The sequence below is a fragment of the Coregonus clupeaformis genome, chromosome 17, assembly GCF_020615455.1.
Source record: "Coregonus clupeaformis isolate EN_2021a chromosome 17, ASM2061545v1, whole genome shotgun sequence".
In the NCBI taxonomy this organism is placed as follows: Eukaryota; Metazoa; Chordata; class Actinopteri; order Salmoniformes; family Salmonidae; genus Coregonus; species Coregonus clupeaformis.
The window spans coordinates 33,654,862-33,682,712 of NC_059208.1; the positions used below are offsets into that span (position 1 = coordinate 33,654,862).

Consider the following 27,851-nt stretch of genomic DNA (forward strand, 5'->3'; position numbering starts at 1 on the left):
CTGGGCTCCCTGCCTGTGCCATTAAACCCCTACAACTCATCCAGAATGCCGCAGCCCGTCTGGTGTTCAACCTTCCCAAGTTCTCTCACGTCACCCCGCTCCTCCGCACACTCCACTGGCTTCCAGTTGAAGCTCGCATCTGCTACAAGACCATGGTGCTTGCCTACGGAGCTTTGAGGGGAACGGCACCTCCGTACCTTCAGGCTCTGATCAGTCCCTACACCCAAACGAGGGCATTGCGTTCATCCACCTCTGGCCTGCTGGCCCCCCTACCTCTGCGGAAGCACAGTTCCCGCTCAGCCCAGTCAAAACTGTTCACTGCTCTGGCACCCCAATGGTGGAACAAGCTCCCTCACGACGCCAGGACAGCGGAGTCACTCACCACCTTCCGGAGACACTTGAAACCCCACCTCTTTAAGGAATACCTGGGATAGGATAAAGTAATCCTTCTACTCCCCCCCTTACCCCACCCCCCCACCCCAAAAAAAAAAAACATATTGTAAAGTGGTTATCCCACTGGCTATAAGGTGAATGCACCAATTTGTAAGTCGCTCTGGATAAGAGCGTCTGCTAAATGACGTAAATGTAAATGTAAATGTACTAGCGCCGGAAGACCAGCCCACCCAGGTTCCCCTTGAGCCTGTGTAGGGATAAGATCTGTTTTATTTTTTGGGACCCTGGTGCTTATGCTATATTGAGGGGAGTCATCACTGGGGTCCCAATATATATGTGAAGGGAGGCAGAGTGATTGAGGCCAAAAGGTTGATCATTAGGAAATAGGGTCAAAGAAGTGAAAGCTTATCAGTGATGCTGAGGTTTGAGAAAGTCTTGCTGGGAAAAGTACAGATAGGATTCCTTAGCTTCAGTGTTAGAGAATTTGTCCCATATGCACTGCAGTGTTTTAAATGCCAAAGAATGGGACATGTAGCTGCTCAGTGTAAAGGAAAGAAAATATGTGCCAACTGTGGAGGGGCACATGATTACGGTGAATGTGGAAGCAATGTGAAGGTTAAGTGCTGCAATTGGTGGTGTTAGGGATTTATTTGGTTTAGAATGTTTTTTTCATGGTAGTACATAATTGGGCAGATCATGATTGATCCTACATTCCAGCACAGTAGGTGGCAACATGGACTTTAAAAGTTTGTTTGTGGACCGCCACGATATCATAGAAGAAGAAGGCGATGAAGAAGGGGCGACCATGTTGAATTAGCGTTTTATTTGGAATGAATTTAATCTAACAGTAAAATAAGTAATTGATCTGCCGAAAACATGTATGATATATAACATCAAAGTGAGAGAGAGGTGAGTGTTTCGTGGTGTTGTATTCAATTTGCATAATAAAGATTTTATAAAGTCGACGTTTGCTCGTCAGCTAGATAACTTAGCCAGCCAGCTAACATTCAGACATGGTAAACGAGAGCCCACTGCACTACTAGCCATCCAAGTTAACTAAACTGGCTAGCTAGTTTATAATAACCCCTTTCATCAGTGATGTAACGCTACCTAGTTAGCTAACTAAATTAGTATTTAGCGAGCTAGCTAACGTAACTTACTAGCCAACTTGCATGTTTATGTCTGAAGCTGAAGTGGCTAACGTCATTAGGTATCTAGCAATATAAGTTAACTGGCTAACTAAATATCTTCCTCTGAAGTTGGCAAGATGAATGGCCTTTATAGCACCAACTGAAATCGCTATTAGTTAGGTTTGAATCACTTTTCGTAGTTGCCACAATTGAGGTAAGTTAGCTAACTACTGACTGGTAACATTAGCTGGATTTTTACCTTTATTTGGCCGATAAGGGCATCCTAGTTGTTCGTTAACGTTAGCTAGCTAGCTAATGCCAGTCGCGTGTTTGTTGTCCATACATTTGCAATTAACATATATTTAAATTCAGATGCTTCTAGTTAACGTTAGCTAATTTCCTCAAAGTAACTTCAAACTTCGCACGTGATTACGGCTATAAAGTAGCTATGAGTCCCACATTGTTGACATTATAGCCTAACGTTACTCTCTTCTATGGTCTGGTCCCATGTATGCACTTGTAGTGTAGGCAACTCTTCTGTGGTCATGCCATACACGAATTGGTTGGAATACATTACAGACTGATCCACCAACCCAACACTAGAAAAGCAATTTTACCTTGTGCCTGCCTGCCGAATACATTTTTGACATGATGTAGTTGGGGATTTTAATAGAACGTTTGGGCATCTATTCTACATTGTATTAGGCAGTTTTAAAGCAAAGTCTAGGGCTTATATAGTATTCACTCTGACTTTACTTATAAAATAAAATTCTCCCTCTACTCTCCTTCTTCCTGTCAGGAGGCACAAGTTTGAGTTGCTGCGTACGAAATGAGCTGAACACACCCCCACTCACACACATAGCTACACACTTTGACAGAAGACCTGAGAGAGGAGGGAGACTCACCCGGAGCAGAGGGGACAGACCAAGAGGAGCCCAAGGGGAACTTAAAGCTGTTTTGCTTTTGGACTACAGTTATCCCTTGTTTGATTTTCAACGTCAGGAAACTACTTTAACACGTGGATGGACATATACACACAGAGTGGAAAACAAATGTTGAACAATAAGGACCATATTATTTTGAATAAATATTTGTACAAAGGTTTGAAAAATCATTTCCAAGGACATCGATGTTGAGCAATTCAAAGGGACTTGATGCAAAACAAGGAAATAAAAACAGATACGTTTAACGTTTGAACAACATTTAACGTTTTAACAAAGATTATATTACAGATACTATTCCCCCGGTTCAAATTGTCTTAGCAGTTGTATTGCAGGAATTAAACTCCTTGATACTTGTTCACATATAATTTTCTATATTGTGTGCAGGTTTCTATATTTATGCATTTGAATGCATATATCTCTTCATTTGGAAGAGCTCTTGTATAAATACTTTTTTTTCATACGTCAGTAAACTCTGTTGAAGGGGACCGAACTGCACATACGTGTAAATGTGAAAACTACAAATAGACTTCTGTTGTAAATGCTTTGGACTAAAAATAAGATATTATTTGTTAATGCTTTATTAGACTCATCTACTTTTGAAGAGGCTTTTTAAGGAAGAAAAAAAACGGAGGGGTAAAATACGTAAATCTTTGAGAATAAAAATAAAGGAAAGAAGAAATGGCAACTGCCAGAACAGAGAACCTTGGCCCTGTCGTCATGGGACTGAACAAGCAGAACGGGCAGCTTAGGCCTAAACCGGCCTCTACCCAATCAGGACCCCTTGTCCTGGGCTCTCTGTCAGACAAGGCCACAGGTGCACCCCAGAAAGCGGGTGCTGCCCAGGAGGGAACTGGGATTAGGTACACATTTCTCTCTTACACCCCGTTTCACCCAGTGACTGAAACAATTGTGTTCTGCTCATATAGTTTATTATACTTTCATACCAGGTTTTAGAACTGATGACACATATTTTGTTTTGCTCTCTTTTCTCTTTGCTGCCCTATGTTAGGTTTGGAGATGACTGGAAAAAGAGGCTACAGCTCCCTCCCAAAGACACCAGGGTCAGAACCTCTGTAAGTCATGGTACAATGCAGCATGCTTTTTCACTAGCACACAGGATTCTCCCAGTGTCATTTTAATAAATTATGTTACTTCTGTTGTCTAACCTCTTTCTTGCTGTGTCCCAGGATGTGACGTCCACTAAGGGGAATGAGTTTGAGGACTACTGTCTGAAACGGGAGCTCCTGATGGGCATCTTTGAGATGGGCTGGGAGAAGCCCTCCCCTATCCAGGTACGACACTCACTGGAACCGTCTCTGCCAACAGATCACCTTTTGAAACTGGGGGATTCCCTTGCTGTAAATTGGCTCCTGCTTCTTGTGCCTATAACCTATAAAGCTACTTTAAAGTGATGCTCCAGAACTTCTGTATAATTTCAACCAGAAGTTTTGAAAGTGGTGCTCAAGAGCCAAAGTGGGTCCCTGTTTTTTGTGTACTGTGTTATCCAGTTGTGTACATTTCGTATGATATGTTACCTCCCGCAAAAATTTGTACAATATGTTGCGAATTTGTTAAGCTTAAGATCCCGGACTGCGTCTTTAAGTTATACCTGAACAGTCTTTGGAGTTAGCTTTTGTACTTTGGCATAGTCATAGTTACATATTTTGGTAATAGCCATGCAGTTTTTGATTAAAAATACACTGCTCAAAAAAATAAAGGGAACACTTAAACAACACAATGTAACTCCAAGTCAATCACACTTCTGTGAAATCAAACTGTCCACTTAGGAAGCAACACTGATTGACAATACATTTCACATGCTGTTGTGCAAATGGATGAGACAACAGGTGGAAATTATAGGCAATTAGCAAGACACCCCCAATAAAGGACTGGTTTTGCATGTGGTGACCACAGACCACTTCTCAGTTCCTATGCTTCCTGGCTGATGTTTTGGTCACTGTTGAATGCTGGCGGTGCTTTCACTCTAGTGGTAGCATGAGACGGAGTCTACAACCCACACAAGTGGCTCAGGTAGTGCAGCTCATCCAGGATGGCACATCAATGCGAGCTGTGGCAAGAAGGTTTGCTGTGTCTGTCAGTGTAGTGTCCAGAGCATGGAGGCGCTACCAGGAGACAGGCCAGTACATCAGGAGACGTGGAGGAGGCCGTAGGAGGGCAACAACCCAGCAGCAGGACTGCTACCTCCGCCTTTGTGCAAGGAGGAGCAGGAGGAGCACTGCCAGAGCCCTGCAAAATGATCTCCAGCAGGCCACAAATGTGCATGTGTCTGCTCAAACGGTCAGAAACAGACTCCATGAGGGTGGTATGAGGGCCCGACGTCCACAGGTGGGGGTTGTGCTTACAGCCCAACACCGTGCAGGACGTTTGGCATTTGCCAGAGAACACCAAGAGTGGCAAATTCGCCACTGGCGCCCTGTGCTCTTCACAGATGAAAGCAGGTTCACACTGAGCACGTGACAGACGTGACAGAGTCTGGAGACACCGTGGAGAACGTTCTGCTGCCTGCAACATCCTCCAGCATGACCGGTTTGGCGGTGGGTCAGTCATGGTGTGGGGTGGCATTTCTTTGGGGGGGCCGCACAGCCCTCCATGTGCTCGCCAGAGGTAGCCTGACAGCCATTAGGTACCGAGATGAGATCCTCACACCCCTTGTGAGACCATATGCTGGTGCGGTTGTCCCTGGGTTCCTCCTAATGCAAGACAATGCTAGACCTCATGTGGCTGGAGTGTGTCAGCAGTTCCTGCAAGAGGAAGGCATTGATGCTATGGACTGGCCCGCCCATTCCCCAGACCTGAATCCAATTGAGCACATCTGGGACATCATGTCTCGCTCCATCCACCAATGCCACGTTGCACCACAGACTGTCCAGGAGTTGGCGGATGCTTTAGTCCAGGTCTGGGAGGAGATCCCTCAGGAGACCATCCGCCACCTCATCAGGAGCATGCCCAGGCGTTGTAGGGAGGTCATACAGGCACGTGGAGGCCACACACACTACTGAGCCTCATTTTGACTTGTTTTAAGGACATTACATCAAAGTTGGATCAGCCTGTAGTGTGGTTTTCCACTTTAATTTTGAGGGTGACTCCAAATCCAGACCTCCATGGGTTGATACATTTGATTTCCATTGATAATTTTTGTGTGATTTTGTTGTCAGCACATTCAACTATGTAAAGAAAAATGTATTTAATAAGATTATTTCATTCATTCAGATCTAGGATGTTTTATTTTAGTGTTCCCTTTATTTTTTTGAGCAGTGTACATTAAACTAGAGTTTGTCACTTTCAGGAGGAGAGCATTCCCATAGCCCTGTCAGGACGAGACATCCTGGCCCGTGCCAAGAATGGAACGGGGAAGAGTGGGGCCTACCTCATCCCCATGCTGGAGAGAATAGACCTGAAGAAGGACTATATACAGGGTGAGTCAAGGCTCTTCACTTTACTCTTTCCCTCCTTTTATACTCGACTTGTCTCTACTACTACTCCTCCTCCTCCGGGCTCCAGACTAACATTTCCCCTTTTTCAGTTGGTGGCACCAGGCCATCACCAATACATTTTTTCTGTAGTGTCACACAATAGAAAACATTTCTAATAGTCTTATGTCATTCACAGTGCTTTTTAAAAAAGTGTTATAGACTACTGAGAAGGTATTCAAGTTGTGTTTCATCTAACATGTTTAAGCAGGAATGCGTGATTCCAGATATTTTCATGTACGAGCTAATCCTGTGATTGTCATGGATTTTGGGTTGACAATTAGGCTATTGTTACATTTTACTGATAAAATATGACTCCAGAATTATTATTTTTTCAATAGAGATGAATTTGCCTACATCTTTATGTGCGCTAATATAGGCTAATTTATTTGGGACCAATTCACCACATGAGTAAGTGGAAACTCAAAACACATTAGCTAGATCGCTAACTTAAATATAATAGTAGCCATATTAAGCATAACAATACATTTGAATGTCCTAAAAATAACTTTACAGTCGTAGCCTACTACCCAATCAGGCCCACGCTCTCGTAATGGTCAATGCACATTTCGCACACTCCATATCTAAAAGCTATATCTAATATCTCGGTTGTAAAATAATTGCTATAGAGGTAAAAATTGAGAGTTGAGAAATAAAAAAGTATACCAATAGAAACTGAGAACCTCCTCTCTTCAAGTGTTACACAGGATAACTGTTTTTCCTGGAATTGGATTTTGAATTTGTTATACAATTAAAATGTTTTTCTCACCCAGAGCAAAGTGGGAGAGGCAGGGAGGGTGGCTTGCTCATCACAGCAGTGGGCCCCAGGGAAACAGGCAGAGCGTCAGGGCAAACACTTTCATTACAGGAATCATGAGGATAATGCACTTAATGCTTAACCAAATCATGTTGTTGACTCATCCTATACTCGTATTTGTGGCCAAAGCATAAATTGGAGAAATACTTTTTAAAAACCCTCCTCAAACTTGTATATCAAACAGACTGTTTCAAAAATGCTTGCTATTTCCTCATGGAGTATGATGTCATACTCCCGAGGAGGATGAGCTGGCCAATCAGCGGTATACTTGCATTAATATTTTTTTATGACTGGTATACGCCCATACCATTCTGTTGGGGTACGCCCACACCATTCCAACACATAAAAGCTGCTTTTTACCATAGTAAGTAATTCTAGGTCATATTTCAATGAAATATGGAAGCACTGGACACAATGTTCCCTCAAAACAATTTCAGCACTGAGCAAATTTCAGGTCCGCTGAGCGCAAACCTGAACATTGTGAAAATTCTGTGCAACTTCAGCGCACGTTTACTGTTTACACTTAGGTTGTACCCGCTTTAAATTAGTTTTAACAGTGGCCATTTGATCAAAATGTAGGCCTGCAAGAGTGGCCTACCATCAAAGACAATGGAGAAAATGCATCCCATAACATTTTACCAAGGAAATAACTCTTCTATCATTCAGCCTACATTAGCAGCAAATGTGTGGTGTTCAATGTAGGCCTACATTCCATGAGACTTTTGAAAAAATAAATCATGCAGGGCTTGACATTAACCTGTTTATCCACTTGTCCTTCAGACAAGGTGACTGAAAATGTTGTTTGATGCAGGAAACAACTTCCCATACCATTATTACAGAGAATCAGATAAATTATGCTACCCTCTGCTTATTGGCTACTTACTTTATTCAAGACAGTCTCAAAATACAACACTGCCCCTTTAAGACAAAAAAAATGCTCTTTACCTGACTCGCTTTTCAAAGATGTCTAGAAATGTACAGGTTTTGTGCTCTTGTAGGAAGCCCTCACGCCCCTATTGTTGACTACAAATATATGTAACTGGGCTAATAACTCACTAACTAGCAAAGAAAATTAACAAAATGTGCACACATGGCTACATCTCAAAACAAGCGCATCTGCTCATGACCGCTCACGCTGTAAACAGTCCAGTTCAATGTAAATGGCACAGATCCATATATGGTAATAGTCTATTTGCATATAGGCCTACTGCTGCTCTGATTGGTTATGCCGCACCGGTCTGTGTAGAGTATGGGATGAGTCTGTCAATGCAATAGAATCCTGCTCCGACGTGTTCTGTCTACATCAAAATCTCTTGCATAGTTACATTTGCATGCTAAATCTTGCATAGTTCGTTTTGTTTCGGTATGTTGATAGTGTTAACGGGGAAAACTCTAGAAAGTTGAGTGAAGTTCAATCTGGTGCTTCTCTCCGCTGCAGTCCTGGGGCTACTGTGCGTGGGCGCGCAGCTTAGAGGGAACATTGACTGGATAGTTACTTTAACTTGCACAGCCAAGTCAAAGGGTCGCAAAATGCGACTAAATGGTCGCTGTCTGGAGCCCTACTGCTGCTACTACTACTGTTACTCTATGACTCAACTTCCTATCATCTTTCAAACTGTACCCTTCTTCCTACTTTCTCTCCCCCTCTGTCAAACCACATTGTCTTGCACTTGCCCTATCTATACCTCTCCCTCTCTCCCAAGCTATTGTGATGGTGCCCACTCGTGAGCTGGCCCTGCAGGTTAGCCAGATCACTATCCAGATCAGTAAGCACCTAGGCGGAGTGAAAGTCATGGCCACAACGGGCGGCACCAACCTGCGAGATGACATCATGCGCCTGGACGAGACTGGTAATGACCCAACAGCAGCATCACATTCAGTTACTTCATACCAAAAATGGTACCTTGCGATAAATACAGTGCATTCGGAAAGTATTCAGACCCCTTGACTTTTTCCACATTTTGTTACTTTCATCACAGAGAATCTTGTTTCTCATGGTCTGAGAGTCTTTAGGTGCCTTTTAGCAAACTCCAAGCGGGGTCTCATGTGCCTTTTACTGAGGAGTGTCTTCTGTCTGGCCACTCTACCATAAAGACCTGATTGGTGGAGTGCTGCAGAGATGGTTGTCCTTCTGGAAGGTTCTCCCATCTCTTCAGAGGAACTCTGGAGCTCTGTCAGAGTGACCATCGGGTTCTTGGTCACCTCCCTGACCAAGGACCTACCCCGATTGCTCAGTTTGGCTGGGCGGCCAGCTCTAGAAAGAGCCTTGGTGGTTCCAAACGTCTTCCATTTAAGAATAATGGAGGCCACTTTGTTCTTGGGGACCTTCAATGCTGCAGAAATGTTTTGGTACCCTTCCCCAGATCTGTGCCTCGACACAATCCTATCTCGGAGCTCTACGGACAATTCCTTCGACCTAATGGCTTGGTTTTTGCCCTGACATGCACTGTCAACTGTGGGACCTTATATAGACAGGTGTGTGCCTTTCCAAATCATGTCCAATCAATTGAATTTACCACAGGTGGACTCCCAAGTTGTAGAAACCTCTCAAGGATGATCAATGGAAACAGGATGCACCTGAGCTCAATTTTGATTCTCATAGCAAAGGGTCTGAATACTTTAGTAAGTAAGGTATTTCTGTTAGATTTTTTACTTTCTTGTGCAAAATTTGTTTTAAAAACTGTTCGCTTTGTCATTATGGGGTATTGTGTGTAGATTGTGGAAAATGTTTTATTTAATCGATTTTAGAATAAGGCTGTAACGTAACAAAATGTAGGAAAAGGGAAGGTGGTCTGAATACTTTACGAATGCACTGTATGTGTGTATATATAGCGTAGCTCCGTATTTGAATGATTTATTTGATAGTCGTTTTTGCTCATCTTCATCAAGGGTGTCAATCATTTCGGACCACACTGTACACTACAAACAAGTCACAAAACATCAAAGCTGTACACAAATCCACATCTGTAATGGTGGTGTTTCTGATTCTCTCTCTCAGTGCATGTGGTCATAGCCACACCCGGCAGGATCCTGGACTTGATCAAGAAGGGCGTGGCCAAAGTGGATAGAGTCCAGATGATGGTGATGGATGAGGTTAGTGTGTGAATACATGTGGTACATGAGTCCATCAACCACTGACTATAATAAACTACTGTAGATGACTCCAGAGAATCAGTCCTCTCTCGCTATTTTGTTACTAGCCACTCAATATTCTTCATCAGGGCCTTCAAATCTCTTCTGGTTCATCAACCTACCAAAGAGGTTAAATCAAATCATATCAAATTGAATTTGCCACATGTGCCGAATACAACAGGTCTAGACCTTACAGTGAAATGCTTACTTACAAGCCCTTAACCAACAATGACTAAAATGTAAAAATTTAAGAAAAAAGGTGTTAAGTAAAAAATAGATACGTAAAAAATTATTAAAGAGCAGCAGTAAAATAAAATAACAGCAGGGAGGCTATATACATTGGTTACCGGTACAGAGTCAATGTGTGGGGGCACCGGTTAGTCAAGGTAATTTAGGTAATATGTACATGTGGGTAGTGTTAAAGTGACTATGCATAGATAATAAACAGAGTAGCAGCAGCGTAAAAGAGGGGGTTGGGGTGAGGGGGGACAATGCAAATAGTCCGGGTAGCCATGATTAGCTGTTCAGGAGTCTTATGGCTTGGGGGTAGAAGCTGTTAAGAAGCATTTTGGACCTAGACTTGGCGCTCCGTTACCACTTGCCGTGCGGTAGTAGAGAGCACTGTCTATGACTAGGGTGGCTGGAGTCTTTGACAATTTTTAGGGCCTTCCTCTGACACCGCCTGGTATAGAGGTCCTGAATGTCAGGAAGCTTGGCCCCAGTGATGTACTGGGCCGTACGCACTACCCTCTGTAGTGCCTTGCGGTCGGAGGCTGAGCAGTTGCCATACCAGGCGGTGATGCAACCAGTCAGGATGCTCTCGATGGTGCAGTTGTTGAACTTTTTGAGGATCTGATGACCCATGCCAAATCTTTTCAGTCTCCTGAGGGGGAATAGGCTTTGTCGTGCCCTCTTCACGACTGTCTTGGTGTGTTTGGACCATGATAGTTTGTTGGTGATGTGGACACCAAGGAACTTAAAGCTCTCAACCTGTTCCACTACAGCCTCGTCGATGAGAATGGGGGCGTGCTTAGTCCTCTTCTTTTTCCTGTAGTCCACAATCATCTCCTTTGTCTTGATCATGTTGAGGGAGAGGTTGTTATTCTGGCACCACACGGCCAGGTCTCTGACCTCCTCCCTATAGGCTGTCTAATCGTTGTCGGTGATCAGGCCTACCACTGTTGTGTCGTCGGCAAACTTAATGATGGTGTTGGAGTCGTGCCTGGCCATGCGGTCATGGGTGAACAGGGAGTACAGGAGGGGACTGAGCACGCACCCCTGAGGGGCCCCCGTGTTGAGGATCAGCTCGGCAGATGTGTTGTTACCATCTGTTTGGAAGTCCAGGGTCCAGTTGCAGAGGGAGGTGTTTAGTCCCAGGGTCCTTAGCTTAGTGATGAGCTTTGAGGGCACTATGGTGTTGAACGCTGAGCTGTAGTCAATGAACAGCATTCTCACGTAGGTGTTCCTCTTGTCCACGTGAGAAAGGGCAGTGTGGAGTGCAATAGAGATTCCATGATCTGTTGGGGCGGTATGGAAATTGTAGTGGGTCTAGGGTTTCTGGGATAATGGTGTTGATGTGAGCCATGACCAGCCTTTCAAAGCACTTCATGGCTACAGATGTGAGTGCTATGGGTCGGTAGTCATTTAGACAGGTTATCTTAGTGTTCATGGGCACAGGGACTATAGTGGTCTGCTTGAAATATGTTGGTATTACAGACTCAGTCAGGGACATGTTGAAAATGTCAGTGAAGACATTTAGTAAAGGAGCTACATGGAACATTTTCCCAAGCAACCAGCGCCAAATGTCAATTGCATACCAGTAATAGCAAATTTAATAGAAACACACGAGAGTAAAACATACTTTTTAGAATGCTGTGTGACTCTGCTAATTCTCCATTTAATGTTTTGTCTTCTTCTCAGGCGGACAAGCTGCTGTCTCAGGACTTTGTGGTGCTCATTGAGGATATCATTAGCTTCCTGGCCAAGGGCCGTCAGATCCTGCTCTACTCTGCCACCTTCCCCATCAGCGTGCAGAAGTTCATGGTGAGTAGTGCCACATGGCCCTAAGCCACATGTTGGCAGCCATGTGGTATCACCAACAGGCCAGTCTGTTTTGCTATTTTGTAACGATACAATATACATTATTGTCCCTTTACATGGAAAATGCACCTATTCTTGCTGAACAGTGGGACCCTTGATCTCCTTCCGGAGAGCAGCAGCTCAAAATATTGGGCAAGATTGTGTGTGGGGTCCTCTGATGTGCTTGGCCTTCTCCCTTGCCCGTTTATCATAGAGGCCCTGAAGCCCCCTGCACTGCAGCCCACAGAGCTTCGACCCAAGGTTCGCAGTCCGCCTGAGGATACCCTTATTAGCCACTGACAACCCACCGTACCAGGCCAGGAAACTGAAAGTCAGCACCCTCTCTATATGGCAGGTGTAGTACATTGAACATGAGTATAAACGCGAAATGCAACAATTTCGAAGAGTTAGTCAGGGCATAACATTTGCTTTTTTGTCCACCAGCTACTGTGGCAGGTAAATCAAAAAAATCTACCAGCCACTCAGATTTTTTCCCCGCTAAAATGACACCAACAAAACACAAAAACAGATGAGCATGCTTTGTAATGGTTCTAGAACAGTAAATGTATTATTAGTAAGAAGTAATGTGATATATTATTTAATTTCATATATTGTGACCTGAGTCTTTTAACCAAAATATCACAGATGAGACAAACATTTTCACCTGCCCCTTTAAATGTGTGAGGTTATGGCGTTAGCGCGACTCAAGTCACGTTTGTGCCAGTGTGATTGATCCTGACAAGTAGAAAGAAGTGTTGTCTTCTCTTACCCAGCAGTTGAAACTCAAACATAGAAAAACAACCTAGCTTCTGAACAAAATAATGTCAACAGCCAACAAACACAAAGTCTCACTTCAGTAGACTTTGGTTCCATGTAAATTATACCAACTTTTATGCCTTTGCGCAGTACTTCTAAAAATGTGTCTTTCACTCCGCTCTTCACGTGCGCACAGCCCCCAGCCAGACGGTGTTGCAACGTGAGGTGGTACAGGCTATATTGGGGTCGTAGTTATTTTACTTTGTGCGATTCATTTACCAGCTATGAAACAAAATGGCGGAAATACTTTAAACAGCTACTGTAGCATTTATTTTACTATAAATGTGATCGTACTTGACATTTTTATTCACAAATGTGAGTGACATGCTCGCACTGTGGAGCCCTGACCACGCACCAACGTGGCTGGTGAAATAGACATCTTTCCCGCCAATGCCAAAATCTACCTGCATTTGGCAGGTGGCGGGTGTTAATTTTAGGCCCTGGTTACAGTTCATATAAGGAAATCAGTCAATTGAAATACATTCATTAGGCCCCAATCTATGGATTTAACATGACTGGGAATACAGATATGCATCTGTTGGTCACAAATACCTTTAAAAAAAGGTAGGGGCGTGGATCAGAAAACCAGTCAGTATCTGGTGTGACCATGTATCTCCTTAGCATAGAGTTGATCAGGCTGTTGATTGTGGAATGTTGTCCCACTCTTCAGTGGCTGTGCAAAGTTGCTGGACATTGGCGTGAACTGGAACACTGTCGTACAAGTCGATCCAGAGCATCCCAAACATGCTCAATGGGTGACATGTCTGGTGAGTATGCAGGCCATGGAAGAACTGGGACATTTTCAGCTTCCAGGAATTGATTCTTGCGACATGGCTTGTACGGCTTTAAGTCTGACTTGTAACATGCTGAAACATGAGGTGATGGCGGCGGATGAATGGCACGACAATGGGCCTCAGGATCTCGTCACGGTATCTCTGTGCATTCAAATTGCCATCGATAAAATGCAATTGTGTTCGTTGTCCGTAGCTTATGCCTGCCCATACCATAACCCCACCGCCACCATGGGGCACTCTGTTCACAACGTTGACATCAGCAGACTGCTCGCCCACACAACGCCATACACGCTGTCTGCCATCTGCCCGGTACAGTTGAAACCGGGATTTATCTGTGAAGAGCACACTTCTCCAGCTGCCAGTGGTTATCGAAGGTGAGCGTTTGCCCACTGAAGTCAGTTAAGATGCCGAACTGCAGTCAGGTCAAGGCCCTGGTGAGTATGACGAGCACGCAGATGAGCTTCACTGAGACGGTTTCTGACAGTTTGTCCAGATATTCTTTGGTTGTACAAACCCACAGTTTCATCAGCTGTCTGGGTGGCTGGTCTCAGACTACCCCGCAAGTAAAGAAGCCGGATGTGGAGGTCCTGGGCTGGTGTGGTTACACGTGGTCTGCGGTTGTGATGCCGGTTGGACGTACTGCCAAATTCTCTAAAACGACATCGGAGTCGCTTATGGTAGAGAAATAAACATTAAATTCTCTGGCGACAGCTCTGTTGGACATTCCTGCAGTCAGCATGCTAATTGCACGCCCCCTCAAAACTTTAGACATCTGTGGCATTGTTTTGTGTGACACAACTGCACATTTTAGAGGGGCCTTTATTGTCCCCAGCACAAGGTGCAACTGTGGAATGATCATGTTGTTTAATCAGCTTCTTGATATGCCACACCTGTCAGATGGATGGATTGTCTTGGCAAAGGAGAAATGCTCACTAACAGGGAAGTTAACAAATTTGTGCACAAAATTTGAGAGAAATGTTTTTTGTGCATATGGACAATTTCTGGTATCTTCTGTTTCAGCTCATGAAACATAATAATATAATAATAAATAATATGCCATTTAGCAGACACTTTTATCCAAAGCGACTTAGTCATGTGCGCATACATTTTTACGTATGGGTGGTCCCGGGGATCGAACCCACTACCCTGGCGTTACAAGCGCCATGCTCTACCAATTGAGCTACAGAGGACCACCATGTTGTTTTATACTTTTGTTCAGTGTAGTTGGGAAGTATCGTGGTGTTGACATTCAGTTATCTGTCTGCGCAGGAGGTACAGTCGTTATTGGCATTTTTTATAATTGATGTTCTGAGTGTTTGTATTGAGTGTGCTGTCCATGATGGTTCCCAGGTACTTAACTCCCCACTCTACCGCTTCACCATCCAGGACTAGGTGGCTCACTGGATCTGCCTTCCTCCGGAAATCATTGTGCAGTTGTTTTGTTGCTGTTTAGTGTAAGGTAGTTGTTATTGCACCAGTCATGAACCCTGTTTCCTTCTGTTTGGAAATGCATTGTCATCTGAGAGGTCGACAAATGCTGTGTCATCTGCATATTTCACTGCCAAGCAGTCCCCGTCGGAGCCTCTCATGTCATTGGTGTATGTGGCGAATAGCACTGGAGAGATGCCAGTTCCTTGAGGGGGAACCAGCTAGATGTACACAGAGGAGGGATGTTGTTGTTGAACTTGACATACTGCCCCCTTTCCAGCACCCACAAGGTAATGCTGGGTTCTATCTGTAGGTGGGAGAGTTTGTAACATACAGTATCTCACAAAAGTGAGTACCGTATTTTCCGCACTATAAGGCGCACCGGATTATAAGGCGCACCTTCAATGAATGGCCTATTTTAGAACTGTTTTCATATATAGGGCGCACTGTTTACTGACTACGGTAGCCGTAATGCTGCAAGCGGTGCGGCTTTGTAGTTTACCAGTCGTACTGAAACATTTCATTATTATTAAATTGTTTTTATTGGTTTTTCATACTGAAACATTTTGACAGAGCGCCTTGAGCGCCGTGTACAACCAGTATGGATCAACCAATTAACCAATTGATCCATATATAAGGCGCTCCGGATTATAAGGCGCACTGTCGTTTTTTGAGAAAATTAAAGGCTTTTAAGTGCGCCTTATAGTGCGGAAAATACGGTACACCCTTCACATTTTTGTAAATATTTGAGTATATCTTTTCATGTGACAACACTGAAGAAATGACACTTTGCTACAATGTAGAGTAGTGTGTACAGCTTGTATAACAGTGTAAATTTGCTGTCCCCTCAAAATAACTCAACACACAGCCATTAATGTCTAAACCACTGGAAACAAAAGTGAGTACACCCCTAAGTGAAAATGTCCAAATTGGGCCCAATTAGCCATTTTCCCTCCCGGTGTCTTGTGACTCGTTAGTGTTACAAGGTCTCAGGTGTGAATGGGGAGCAGGTGTGTTAAATTTGGTGTCATCGCTCTCACACTCCCTCATACTGGTCACTGGAAGTTCAACATGGCAAAGAACTCTCTGAGGATCTGAAAAAAAGAATTGTTGCTCTACATAAAGATGGCCTGGGCTATAAGAAGATTGCCAAGACCCTGTAACTGAGCTGCAGCACGGTAGCCAAGACCATACAGCGGTTTAACAGGACAGGTTCCACTCAGAACAGGCCTCGCCATGGTCGACCAAAGAAGTTGAGTGCACGTGCTCAGCGTCATATCCAGAGGTTGTCTTTGGGAAATAGACATATGAGTGCTGCCAGCATTGCTGCAGAGGTTGAAGGGGTGGGGGTTCAGCCTGTCAGTGCTCAGACCATACGCCGCACACTGCATTAAATTGGTCTGCATGGCTGTCGTCCCAGAAGGAAGCCTCTTCTAAAGATGATGCACAAGAAAGCCCTCAAACATTTTGCTGAAGACAAGCAGACTACGGACATGGATTACTGGAACCATGTCCTGTGGTCTGATGAGACCAAGATAATAAACTTATTTGATTCAGATGGTGTCAAGCGTGTGTGGTGGCAACCAGCTGAGGAGTACAAAGACAAGTGTGTCTTGCCTACAGTCAAGCATGGTGGTGGGAGTGTCATGGTCTGGGGCTGCATGAGTGCTGCCGGCACTGGGGAGCTACAGTTCATTGAGGGAACCATGAATGCCAACATGTACTGTGACATACTGAAGCAGAGCATGATCCCCTCCCTTCGGAGACTGGGCCGCAGGGCAGTATTCCAACATGATAACGACCCCAAACACACCTCCAAGACGACCACTGCCTTGCTAAAGAAGCTGAGGGTAAAGGTGATGGACTGGCCAAGCATGTCTCCAGACCTAAACCCTATTGAGCATCTGTGGGGCATCCTCAAACGGAAGGTGGAGGAGTGCAAGGTCTCTAACATCCACCAGCTCCGTGATGTCGTCATGGAGGAGTGGAAGAGGACTCCAGTGGCAACCTGTGAAGCTCTGGTGAACTCCATGCCCAAGAGGGTTAAGGCAGTGCTGGAAAATGATGGTGGCCACACAAAATATTGACACTTTAGGCCCAATTTGGACATTTTCATTTAGGGGTGTACTCACTTTTGTTGCCAGCGGTTTAGACATTAATGGCTGTGTGTTGTTATTTTGAGGGGACAGCAAATTTACACTGTTATACAAGCTGTATACTCACTACTTTACGTTGTAGCAAAGTGTCATTTCTTCAGTGTTGTCACATGAAAAGATATACTCAAATATTTACAAAAATGAGAGGGGTGTACTCACTTTTGTGAGATACTGTAGGTGAGGCTACATGCAGTTAAAAGCAGAGGAGAAGCGCAGGAAAAGGATGCACATATAAGAGTGAGGCCTCTCCAGGTGTGTCATGGCACTGTGCAACACCGTCACGACTGCATCCTCCACTGTTCTTCCTGTATGCAAACTGCATTGGGCCAAGGGCTCCATCCACATGAGACCTGAAACATGTGAGTATCAAGCGCTCAAAGCACTTCACAACGACTGACATTAACGCCACAGGACGATAGTCATTCAGCTCTGCTGAATTTGTTCTTTGTAACCTCAGGTCTTCCAGAGTGAGGGAACCATGTGTTCTGAGAGGGAGCTGTTAGGCGTGGCACTGGAGAAGATGGCTGCCGTTTTACAGCCCTCTAACCAATTGTACTATTATGTGTGTTTTTCCGCGTTATTTGTAATTTATTCTGTACATAATGTTTCTGCCACCGTCTCTTATGACCAAAAAGAGCTTCTGGATATCAGGACAGTGATTACTCACCTCGTATTGGACAAAGATTGTTTCTTCAACGAGTCGGACGCGAAGGATATTCTACAGACACCCGACAAGGCCCAAATCCCTGTCATTCGCATGAGAAAGAGACGGAGATATCGTGGACGTAGGTCGGGGTGCCTTGTAAGGATCCGACGGCGAGCGAGTAAACTGCCTCTTCCATCAATCCTATTAGCCAATGTTCAATCATTTGAAAACAAATTGGATGACCTAAGATCAAGGATATCCTACCAACAGAACGGGAAAAACTGTAATATTCACCGAGTCGTGGCTGAACGATGACATGGATAACATACAGCTAGCGGGCTATACGCTACATCGGCAGGATAGAACGGCTGACTCCGGTAAGACAAGGGGTTGCGGTCTGTTTATATTTGTAAACAACAGCTGGTGCACAAAATCTAAAACTAAGGAAGTCTCAAGGTTTTGCTCACCTGAGGTAGAGTATCTCATGATAAGCTGTAGACCACACTATTTACCAAGAGAGTTTTCATCTATATTTTTTGTAGCTGTCTATCTACCACCACAAACCGATGCTGGCACTAAGATTGCACTCAATGAGCTGTATAAGGCCATAAGCAAACAGGAAAACGCTCATCCAGAGGCAGCGCTCCTAGTGGCCGGGGACTTTAATGTAGGGAATCTTAAATCCGTTCTACCTAACTTCTATCAGCATGTTAAATGTGCAACCAGAGGGGAAAAAAACTCTAGACCACCATTACTCCACACACAGAGACGCATACAAAGCTCTCCCTCGCCCTCCATTTGGCAAATCTGACCATAATTATATCCTCCTGATTCCTGCTTATAAGCAAAAACTAAAGCAGGAAGCACCAGTGACTCGGTCAATAACAAAGTGGTCAGATAACGCAGATGCTAAGCTACAGGACTGTTATGCTAGCACAGACTTGAATGTGTTCCGGGATTCTTCAGATAGCATTGAGGAGTACACCACATCAGTCACTGGCTTCATCAATAAGTGCATCGATGACGTCGTCCCCACAGTGACCGTACGTACATACCCCAACCAGAAGCCATGGATTACAGGCAACATCCGCACTGAGCTAAAGGGTAGAGCTGCCGCTTTCAAGGAGCGGGACTCTAACCCGGAAGCTTATAAGAAATCCCGCAATGCCCTCCGACGAACCATCAAACAGGCAAAGAGTCAATACACGACTAAGATTGAATCGTACTACACCGGTTCTGACGCTCGTCGGATGTGGCAGGGCTTGAAAACTATTACAGACTACAAAGGGAAGCACAGCCTCGAACTGCCCAGTGACACAAGCCTACCAGACGAGCTAAATCACTTCTGTGCTCGCTTCGAGGCAAGCAACACTGAAGCATGCATGAGGGCACCAGCTGTTCCGGATGACTGTGATCACGCTCTCCGTAGCCGATGTGAGTTAGACTTTTAAGCAGGTCAACATTCACAAAGCCGCAGGGCCAGATGGATTACCAGGACGTGTACTCCGAGCATGTGCTGAGCAACTGGCAAGTGTCTTCACTGACATTTTCAACATGTCCCTGACTGAGTCTGTAATACCAACATGTTTCAAGCAGACCACCATAGTCCCTGTGCCCAAGGACACTAAGATAACCTGCCTAAATGACTACCGACCCGTAGCACTGACGTCTGTAGCCATGAAGTGCTTTGAAAAGGCTGGTCATGGCTCACATCAACACCATTATCCCAGAAACCCTAGACCCACTCCAATTTGCATACCGCCCCAACAGATCCACAGATGATGCAATCTCTATTGCACTCCACACTGCCCTTTCCCATCTGGATAAGAGGAACACCTACGTGAGAATGCTGTTCATTGACTACAGCTCAGCGTTCAACACCATAGTGCCCTCAAAGCTCATCACAAAGCTAAGGATCCTGGGACTAAACACCTCCCTCTGCAACTGGATCCTGGACTTCCTGACGGGCCGCCCCCAGGTGGTAAGGGTAGGTAACAACACATCTGCCACGCTGATCCTCAACACGGGGGCCCCTCAGGGGTGCGTGCTCAGTCCCCTCCTGTACTCCCTGTTCACCCATGACTGCATGGCCAGGCACGACTTCAACACCATCATTAAGTTTGCAGACGACACAACAGTGGTAGGCCTGATCACTGACAACGATGAGACAGCCTATAGGGAGGAGGTCAGAGACCTGGCCGTGTGGTGCCAGAATAACAACCTCTCCCTCAACATGATCAAGACAAAGGAGATGATTGTGGACTACAGGAAAAAAAAGAGGACTGAGCATGCCCCCATTCTCATCGACGGGGCTGTAGTGGAACAGGTTGAGAGCTTCAAGTTCCTTGGTGTCCACATTACCAACAAACTATCATGGTCCAAACACACCAAGACAGTTTTGAAGAGGGCACGACAAAACCTATTCCCCCTCAGGAGACTGAAAATATTTGGCATGGGTCCTCAGATCCTCAAAAAAATCTACAGCTGCACCATCGAGAGCATCCTGACTGGTTGCATCACCGCCGGGAATGTCAACTGCTTGGCCTCCCTGTATATAGCGTCCCTACTGTTATTTTATTTTACTGCTGCTCTTTAGCCAGTTGCTTTTATTTTAAATTTTTCTTTAAAGAAACTGCATTGTTGGTTAAGGGCTTGTAAGTAAGCATTTCGCTGTAATGTCTACACCTGCTGTATTCGCCGCATGTGGCAAATACATTTTGATTTGATTTGAACACTAGAACTGCCAAAGGCTAACGGCCACTGATGTTTTGATTTTGTCAAAAAATAAAGATACAAAATAAAGCTGTCCGAGTCATTCCCTGACTTTTCCTAAATGTTTGTATTTTACACTAAAGTATTTGGAGCCTTTTTTACCTGTTTTTTTCACACCTATTCCCAACTTAACCTGCCAAGACAATGTGCTGTAGGACGTTGGTACCCAGCCAGGTGCTAATGAGTCTCTCTCCTCACTGAATGAATGACAAATGGATGAATAGGCAACAATTGTGCACCTTACTTCACAATTTAATATAAATTAGGCCTAACTGAATGATAAGGAGGGTGAAGAGGTTGATTTTAGATTAGAAAGACAATAGTGTAATGATGAGTTTGTTATGCCTATTTGTCAGCGTTGGCGCTGATGTTAATTTGACCGCGCGCCTTGCGGGTTGATTCCATTCTCTTTTACATATTACTTTTTGTAAAAATAAGCTGTTACGGGACTGTTTTATTTACTGTATCTCGATTAGTAATCAAATGTATTATAAGCTAAATGAAAACATGTTAGGTGTTGCAGTAGGCCTTTAGAATAATGCAAAACATATGCTTGACTCTATCCAACTTCATGAGTGGGAAACATGATGCCAGTCAGCCTGCACAGACGGCCCATCGAAACTACACCTAAACTAATTTCACACATAATAAGAGTTAGCCTACAGACAAGATTAAATTGACAATCTGACAAGTGACAATATTAGGCCTATCAGTTGTCAAATTGTACTTGAAGAGATGGGCGCAACTTGTAATTTACAGATGCAGGGAAAGGAGTATCACTTCAGAGTCCCATGCAGGTAAAACATTTTGATTTCTATAATATGAGTTGGAGTCGGATGGAGGATCGGATATTGAGCTTGAAATCGACGTTGCTGATTAAGTGTTCATCTGATTCTGATGTTGACTTCGAGCCTCCACCTTTGATGCCTGAGCTTCGCTGCAGAAAAACCAGAACAGAGCCAGCTGAGACGGTGATCCCAACTGCCACGGTGAGACAGGAGTCTGGGACAGATTGCACGGTTTGGGTAGAAAAGAGTGACGAGTTTTTGTGAAATGCAGATGTTGCAGCACATCAGAGATTGTACTGTTGCACATGCGCACAGAAAAGGAAACATTTACGCATTATTTTGGTACGACAGCTGTGTATGGCTGCATTCACATAGGGATATTCACCTATTACAAACTGCCTATCTATCTTGTAGCCTATATTCATTACCATCCAAGATAGCCAACCTACAATCTATCCAAGATGGCATAGCAGTGCGGTCGTGTTTTCTGTAGTGTCCTTTATGTAAATAGCCTGTTTTTTGTTTTTTTGTCTTTTTTGTATATATTTTTCAATCTCACTTTCCATCCTTTAACTAAATATACTTTCCTGCAACCCGCCTCACCCAATGTGGAACGGATTCTGTTGTTTCTTCATACATTTTTATCCAGAACCTCTGGCTGAAACTAACCAGCTAACTAGCTACTTGCTATTAGCCACCGTTTAGCGGTCTTCACCATTGTCCGTGGCCGTGGCCTGCACTTCCTACCAGCCAGCTCTAGCCTGGACAATTGTCGGCCAGTCTGCACATCGCGCTATCGAGCCAGAGCATATCGGATTTTCTGCCAGAACAACTGGACCTTAACATCGGATCATCGCTAGCCAGCTAACTAGCTACTTGCTATTAGCCACCGTTTAGCGGTCTTCACCATTGTCCGTGGCCGTGGCCTGCACTTCCTACCAGCCAGCTCTAGCCTGGACAATTGTCGGCCAGTCTGCACATCGCGCTATCGAGCCAGAGCATATCGGATTTTCTGCCAGAACAACTGGACCTTAACATCGGATCATCGCTAGCCAGCTAACTAGCTACTTGCTATTAGCCACCGTTTAGCGGTCTTCACCATTGTCCGTGGCCGTGGCCTGCACTACATACATGCCAGCCAGCTCTAGCCTGGACTATTATTCAGCCAGTCTGCACTGTCTGCACAGTGTGTTATCGACCCTGAACATATCGTTTTTTCTGCCGGAATCACTGAACCATTAACACCGGATTCATCGCTACTAGCTAGCTGCAACCAAATGGACGTTTTGTAGTTGGCTAATCAGCCCTGAGTTAGCCTTGAGCCAGACCCATCTCCCGGCTATCTACCTCCTTGTCAACCGGACGGGACCTCCTAGTGTCGACACGGAGCCCCGCCGATCCAACACGACTGGTCTGCCGACGAAATCGTCTGATGTGGTTACAACAGGCTTCCCGTTACGACGTCGACCACGAAGATCCATCTGCTAGCCCCGGCCCGCTAGCACACGCTAGCCGTGGCCTCTTGCTAGCTAGTGCTGTAGCAGCCCCCGAACTACCTCCGAACTCTCCTATTGCTGTTCACCGGACCTTATGATAACTCAGCTATACAGCTGATGCCTGCTGGACTGTTCCATTTTACGGTACCGCATCCTGTTTATGTTTAGCCTCAGCCCAAACTTTGTCGACATTACCAGCTGTTGTCTTAGCTCTCTCGAAATACACCTGTGATTGCTTTATGCCTCTCTCCCATGTCATTATGCCTTGCTTATTGCTGTTTCGCTTATTTCTTATTGTACTATTTCATTGTAGATCCCCCAACCCAGCTAAACCTGCCTTAGATAGCTCTTTTGTCCCACCCCCCATACACGCAGAGACCGACTCAATCGGTGCCTCCAGTGATGCTATCTCCTTCATCGTTACCCAACGCTTAGGTTTACCTCCACTGTACTCCTATCCTTCCATATCCTTTTCTGTACCTTTTGCCCTGAATCTATTCTACAACGCCCGGAAACCTGCCCCTTTTTTTCTCTGTACCCAACGAACTAGAAGACCAGTACTTAAAGCCTTTAGCCATATCCTTATTCTACTCCTCCTCTGTTCCTCTGGTGATGTAGAGGTTAACCCAGGCCCTGTAGCCCCCAGTATCACTCCTACTCCCCAGGAGCTATCATTTGTTGACTTCTGTAATCGTAAAAGCCTTGGTTTCTTGCACGTTAATATCCGAAGCCTCTTTCCTAAGTTTGAGTTATTCACTGCGCTAGCACACTCCGCCAACCCTGATGTTCTAGCAGTGTCTGAATCTTGGCTTAGGAAGGCTACCAAAAATTCAGAAATGTCCATCCCCAACTACAAAATTTTCCGTCTCGATAGAACTGCCAAAGGGGGTGGGGTTGCAATCTACTGTAGAGATAGCCTGCAGAGCTCTATCGTACTATCCAGGTCTGTGCCCAAACAGTTATAGCTTCTACTGCTAAAAATCCACCTTTCCAGAAATACAGTGGGGGAAAAAAGTATTTAGTCAGCCACCAATTGTGCAAGTTCTCCCACTTAAAAAGATGAGAGGCCTGTAATTTTCATCATAGGTACACGTCAACTATGACAGACAAATTGAGATTAAAAAATCCAGAAAATCACATTGTAGGATTTTTTATGAATTTATTTGCAAATTTATCTTGCGTGGAGCCCCAGATCGAGGGAGATTATCAGTGGTCTTGTATGTCTTCCATTTCCTAATAATTGCTCCCACAGTTGATTTCTTCAAACCAAGCTGCTTACCTATTGCAGATTCAGTCTTCCCAGGCTGGTGCAGGTCTACAATTTTGTTTCTGGTGTCCTTTGACAGCTCTTTGGTCTTGGCCATAGTGGAGTTTGGAGTGTGACTGTTTGAGGTTGTGGACAGGTGTCTTTTATACTGATAACAAGTTCAAACAGGTGCCATTAATATAGGTAACGAGTGGAGGACAGAGGAGCCTCTTAAAGAAGAAGTTACAGGTCTGTGAGAGGCAGAAATCTTGCTTGTTTGTAGGTGACCAAATACTTATTTTCCACCATAATTTGCAAATAAATTCATAAAAAATCCTACAATGTGATTTTCTGGATTTTTTTCCCTCATTTTGTCTGTCAGAGTTGACGTGCACCTATGATGAAAATTACAGGCCTCTCTCATCTTTTTAAGTGGGAGAACTTGCACAATTGGTGGCTGACTAAATACTTTTTTTCCCCACTGTAAGTCTCTCACTGTTGCCGCTTGCTACAGACCCCCCTCAGCCCCGAGCTGTGCCCTGGACACCATATGTGAACTGATTGCCCCCCATCTATCCTCAGAGTTCGTACTGCTTGGTGACCTAAACTGGGATATGCTTAACACCCCGGCCAACCTACAATCTAAACTAGATGCCCTCAATCTCACACAAATGATCAACGAACCTACCAGGTACAACCCTAAATCTGTAAACATGGGCACCCTCATAGATATCATCCTGACAAATTTACCCTCTAAATACATCTCCGCTGTCTTCAACCAGGATCTCAGCGATCACTGCCTTATTGCCTGCGTGACCAAGACAAAGGAGATGATTGTGGACTACAAGAAAAAGAAGAGGACTGAGCACGCCCCCATTCTCATCGACGGGGCTGTAGTGGAACAAGTTGAGAGCTTCAAGTTCCTTGGTGTCCACATCACCAACGAACTATCATGGTCCAAACACACCAAGACAGTCGTGAAGAGGGCACGACAAAGCCTATTCCCCCTCAGGAGACTGAAAAGATTTGGCATGGGTCCTCAGATCCTCAAAAAATTCTACAGCTGCACCATCGAGAGCATCCTGACTGGTTGCATCACCGCCTGGTATGGCAACTGCTTGGCCTCCGACCGCAAGGCACTACAGAGGGTAGTGCGTACGGCCCAGTACATCACTGGGGCCAAGCTTCCTGCCATCCAGGACCTCTATACCAGGCGGTGTCAGAGGAAGGCCCTCAAAATTGTAAAGACTCCAGCCACCCTAGTCATAGACTGTTCTCTCTGCTACCGCACGGCAAGCGGTACCGGAGTGCCAAGTCTAGGTCCAAAAGACTTCTCAACAGCTTCTACCCCCAAGCCATAAGACTCCTGAACAGCTAATCATGGCTACCCGGACTATTTGCACTGCCCCCCACCCCATGCTTTTTTACGCTGCTGCTACTCTGTTAATTATTTATGCATAGTCACTTTAACTCTACCCACATGTACATATTACCTCAACTACCTCAACTAGCCGGTGCCCCCGCACATTGACTCTGCAACGGTACCCCCCTGTATATATAGCCTCCCTACTGTCACTTTATTTTACTTCTGCTCTTTTTTCTCTCAACACTTTTTTTGTTGTTGTTTTATTTTTACTTTTTTTGTAAAAAATAAATGCACTGTTGGTTAAGGGCTGTAAGTAAGCATTTCACTGTAATGTCTGCACCTGTTGTATTCGGCGCATGTGACCAATAAAATTTGATTTGATTTGTGTCCGTAATGGGTCCGCGATCAAACGACCACCCCTCATCACTGTCAAACGCTCCCTAAAACACTTTAAAAATTCAGAACTAAGAACAGATGTAGCCCCTGGTTCTCCTCAGACTTGACTGCCCTTGACCAGCACAAAAACATCCTGTGGCGTACTGTATTAGCATCGAACAGCCCCCGCGATATGCAACTTTTTAGGGAAGTCAGGAACCAATATACACAATCAGTTAGGAAAGCAAAGGCTAGCTTTTTCAAACAGAAATTTGCATCCTGTAGCACTAACTCCAAAAAGTTTTGGGACACTAAAGTCCATGGAAAATAAGAGCACCTCCTCCCAACGGCCCACTGCACTGAGGCTAGGAAACACTGTCACCACCGATAAATCTACGATAATCGAGAATTTCAACAAGCATTTTGCTACGGCTGGCCATGCTTTCCACCTGGCTACCACTACCCTCCGCTGCAACTTGCCCATGCCCCCCCCGCTTCTCCTTCACACAAATTCAGACAGCTGATGTTCTGAAAGAGCTAAAAAATCTGGACCCCTACAAATCAGCTGGGCTAGACAATCTGGACCCTTTCTTTCTAAAACTAGCCGCCGAAATTGTCGCAACCCCTATTACTAGCCGGTTCAACCTCTCTTTCGTAACGTCTGAGATCCCCAGAGATTGGAAAGCTGCCGCGGTCATCCCTCTCTTCAAAGGGGGTGACACTCTAGATCCAAACTGTTACAGACCTATATCCATCCTGCCCTGCCTTTCGAAAGTTTTTGAAAGCCAAGTTAACAAACAGATCACCGACCATTTCGAATCCCACCGTACCTTCTCCGCTATGCAATCCGGTTTCCGAGCTGGTCATGGGTGCACTTCAGCCACGCTCAAGGTCCTAAACGATATTATAAACGCAATCGATAAAAGACAGTACTGCGCATCCGTCTTCATCGACCTGGCCAAGGCTTTCGACTCTGTCAACCACCGCATTCTTATTGGCAGACGAAATAGCCTTGGTTTCTCTAATGACTGCCTCGCCTGGTTCACCAACTACTTCTCAGATAGAGTTCAATGTGTCAAATCGGAGGGCCTGTTGTCTGGACCTCTGGCCGTCTCTATGCGGGTGCCACAGGGTTCAATTCTCGGGCCGACTATTCTCTGTGTATATCAATGATGTCGCTCTTGCTGCTGGTGACGCTCGGATCCACCTCTATGCGGACGACACCATTTTGTATACATCTGGCCCTTCATTGGACACTGTGTTAACAAACCTCCAAACGAGCTTCAATGCCATACAACACTCCTTCCGTAGCCTCCAACTGCTCTTAAACACTAGTAAAACTAAATGCATACTCTTCAACCGAACGCTGCTTGCACCCGCCCACCCGACTAGAATCACTACTCTCGGCGGGTCTGACCTAGAGTATGTGGACAACTACAAATACCTAGGTGTCTGGTTAGACTGTAAACTCTCCTTCCAGACTCACATTAAGCATCTCCAATCAAAAGTTAGATCTAGAATCGGCTTCCTATTTCGCAACAAAGCCCCCTTCACTCATGCTGCCAAACATGCCCTCGTAAAACGGACTATCCTACCGATCCTTGACTTCGGCGATGTCATTTACAAAATAGCCTCCAACACCCTACTCAGCAAATTGGATGTAGTCTATCACAGTGCCATCCGTTTTGTCACCAAAGCCCCATATACTACCCACCATTGTGACCCGTACGCTCTTGTTGGCTGGCCCTCACTACATATTCGTCGCCAAACCCACTGGCTCCAGGTCATCTATAAATCACTGCTAGGCAAATCCCCGTCTTATCTTAGCTCACTGGTCACCATAGCAACACCCACCCGTAGTCTGCGCTCCAGCAGGTATATCTCACTGGTCATCCCCAAAGCCAACACCTCCTTTGGCCGCCATTCCTTCCAGTTCTCTGCTGCCAATGACTGGAACGAACTGGAGACTCTTATCTCCCTCA

At 45.0% G+C, this 27,851-nt stretch overlaps 1 protein-coding gene across 2 annotated transcripts in view; it reads left to right on the forward strand.

Moving 5' to 3' along the window:
• Positions 1–609: 609 nt before the first annotated feature.
• Positions 610–27,851, forward strand: part of LOC121586278 (probable ATP-dependent RNA helicase ddx6) — a 48,138-nt gene continuing 20,896 nt past the window's right edge. The window contains exons 1-8 of one of the 2 annotated variants that reach the window (XM_045226286.1): positions 610–1,302; positions 2,323–3,327; positions 3,477–3,540; positions 3,655–3,759; positions 5,775–5,904; positions 8,479–8,625; positions 9,774–9,868; positions 11,828–11,950. In XM_045226286.1, the coding sequence (XP_045082221.1) occupies positions 3,146–3,327; positions 3,477–3,540; positions 3,655–3,759; positions 5,775–5,904; positions 8,479–8,625; positions 9,774–9,868; positions 11,828–11,950 (846 nt within the window). In that variant the 5' untranslated portion in view covers positions 610–1,302; positions 2,323–3,145. The remainder of the gene's footprint in view (positions 1,303–2,322; positions 3,328–3,476; positions 3,541–3,654; positions 3,760–5,774; positions 5,905–8,478; positions 8,626–9,773; positions 9,869–11,827; positions 11,951–27,851) is intronic. The other variant, XM_041902861.2, reaches the window with a different exon arrangement.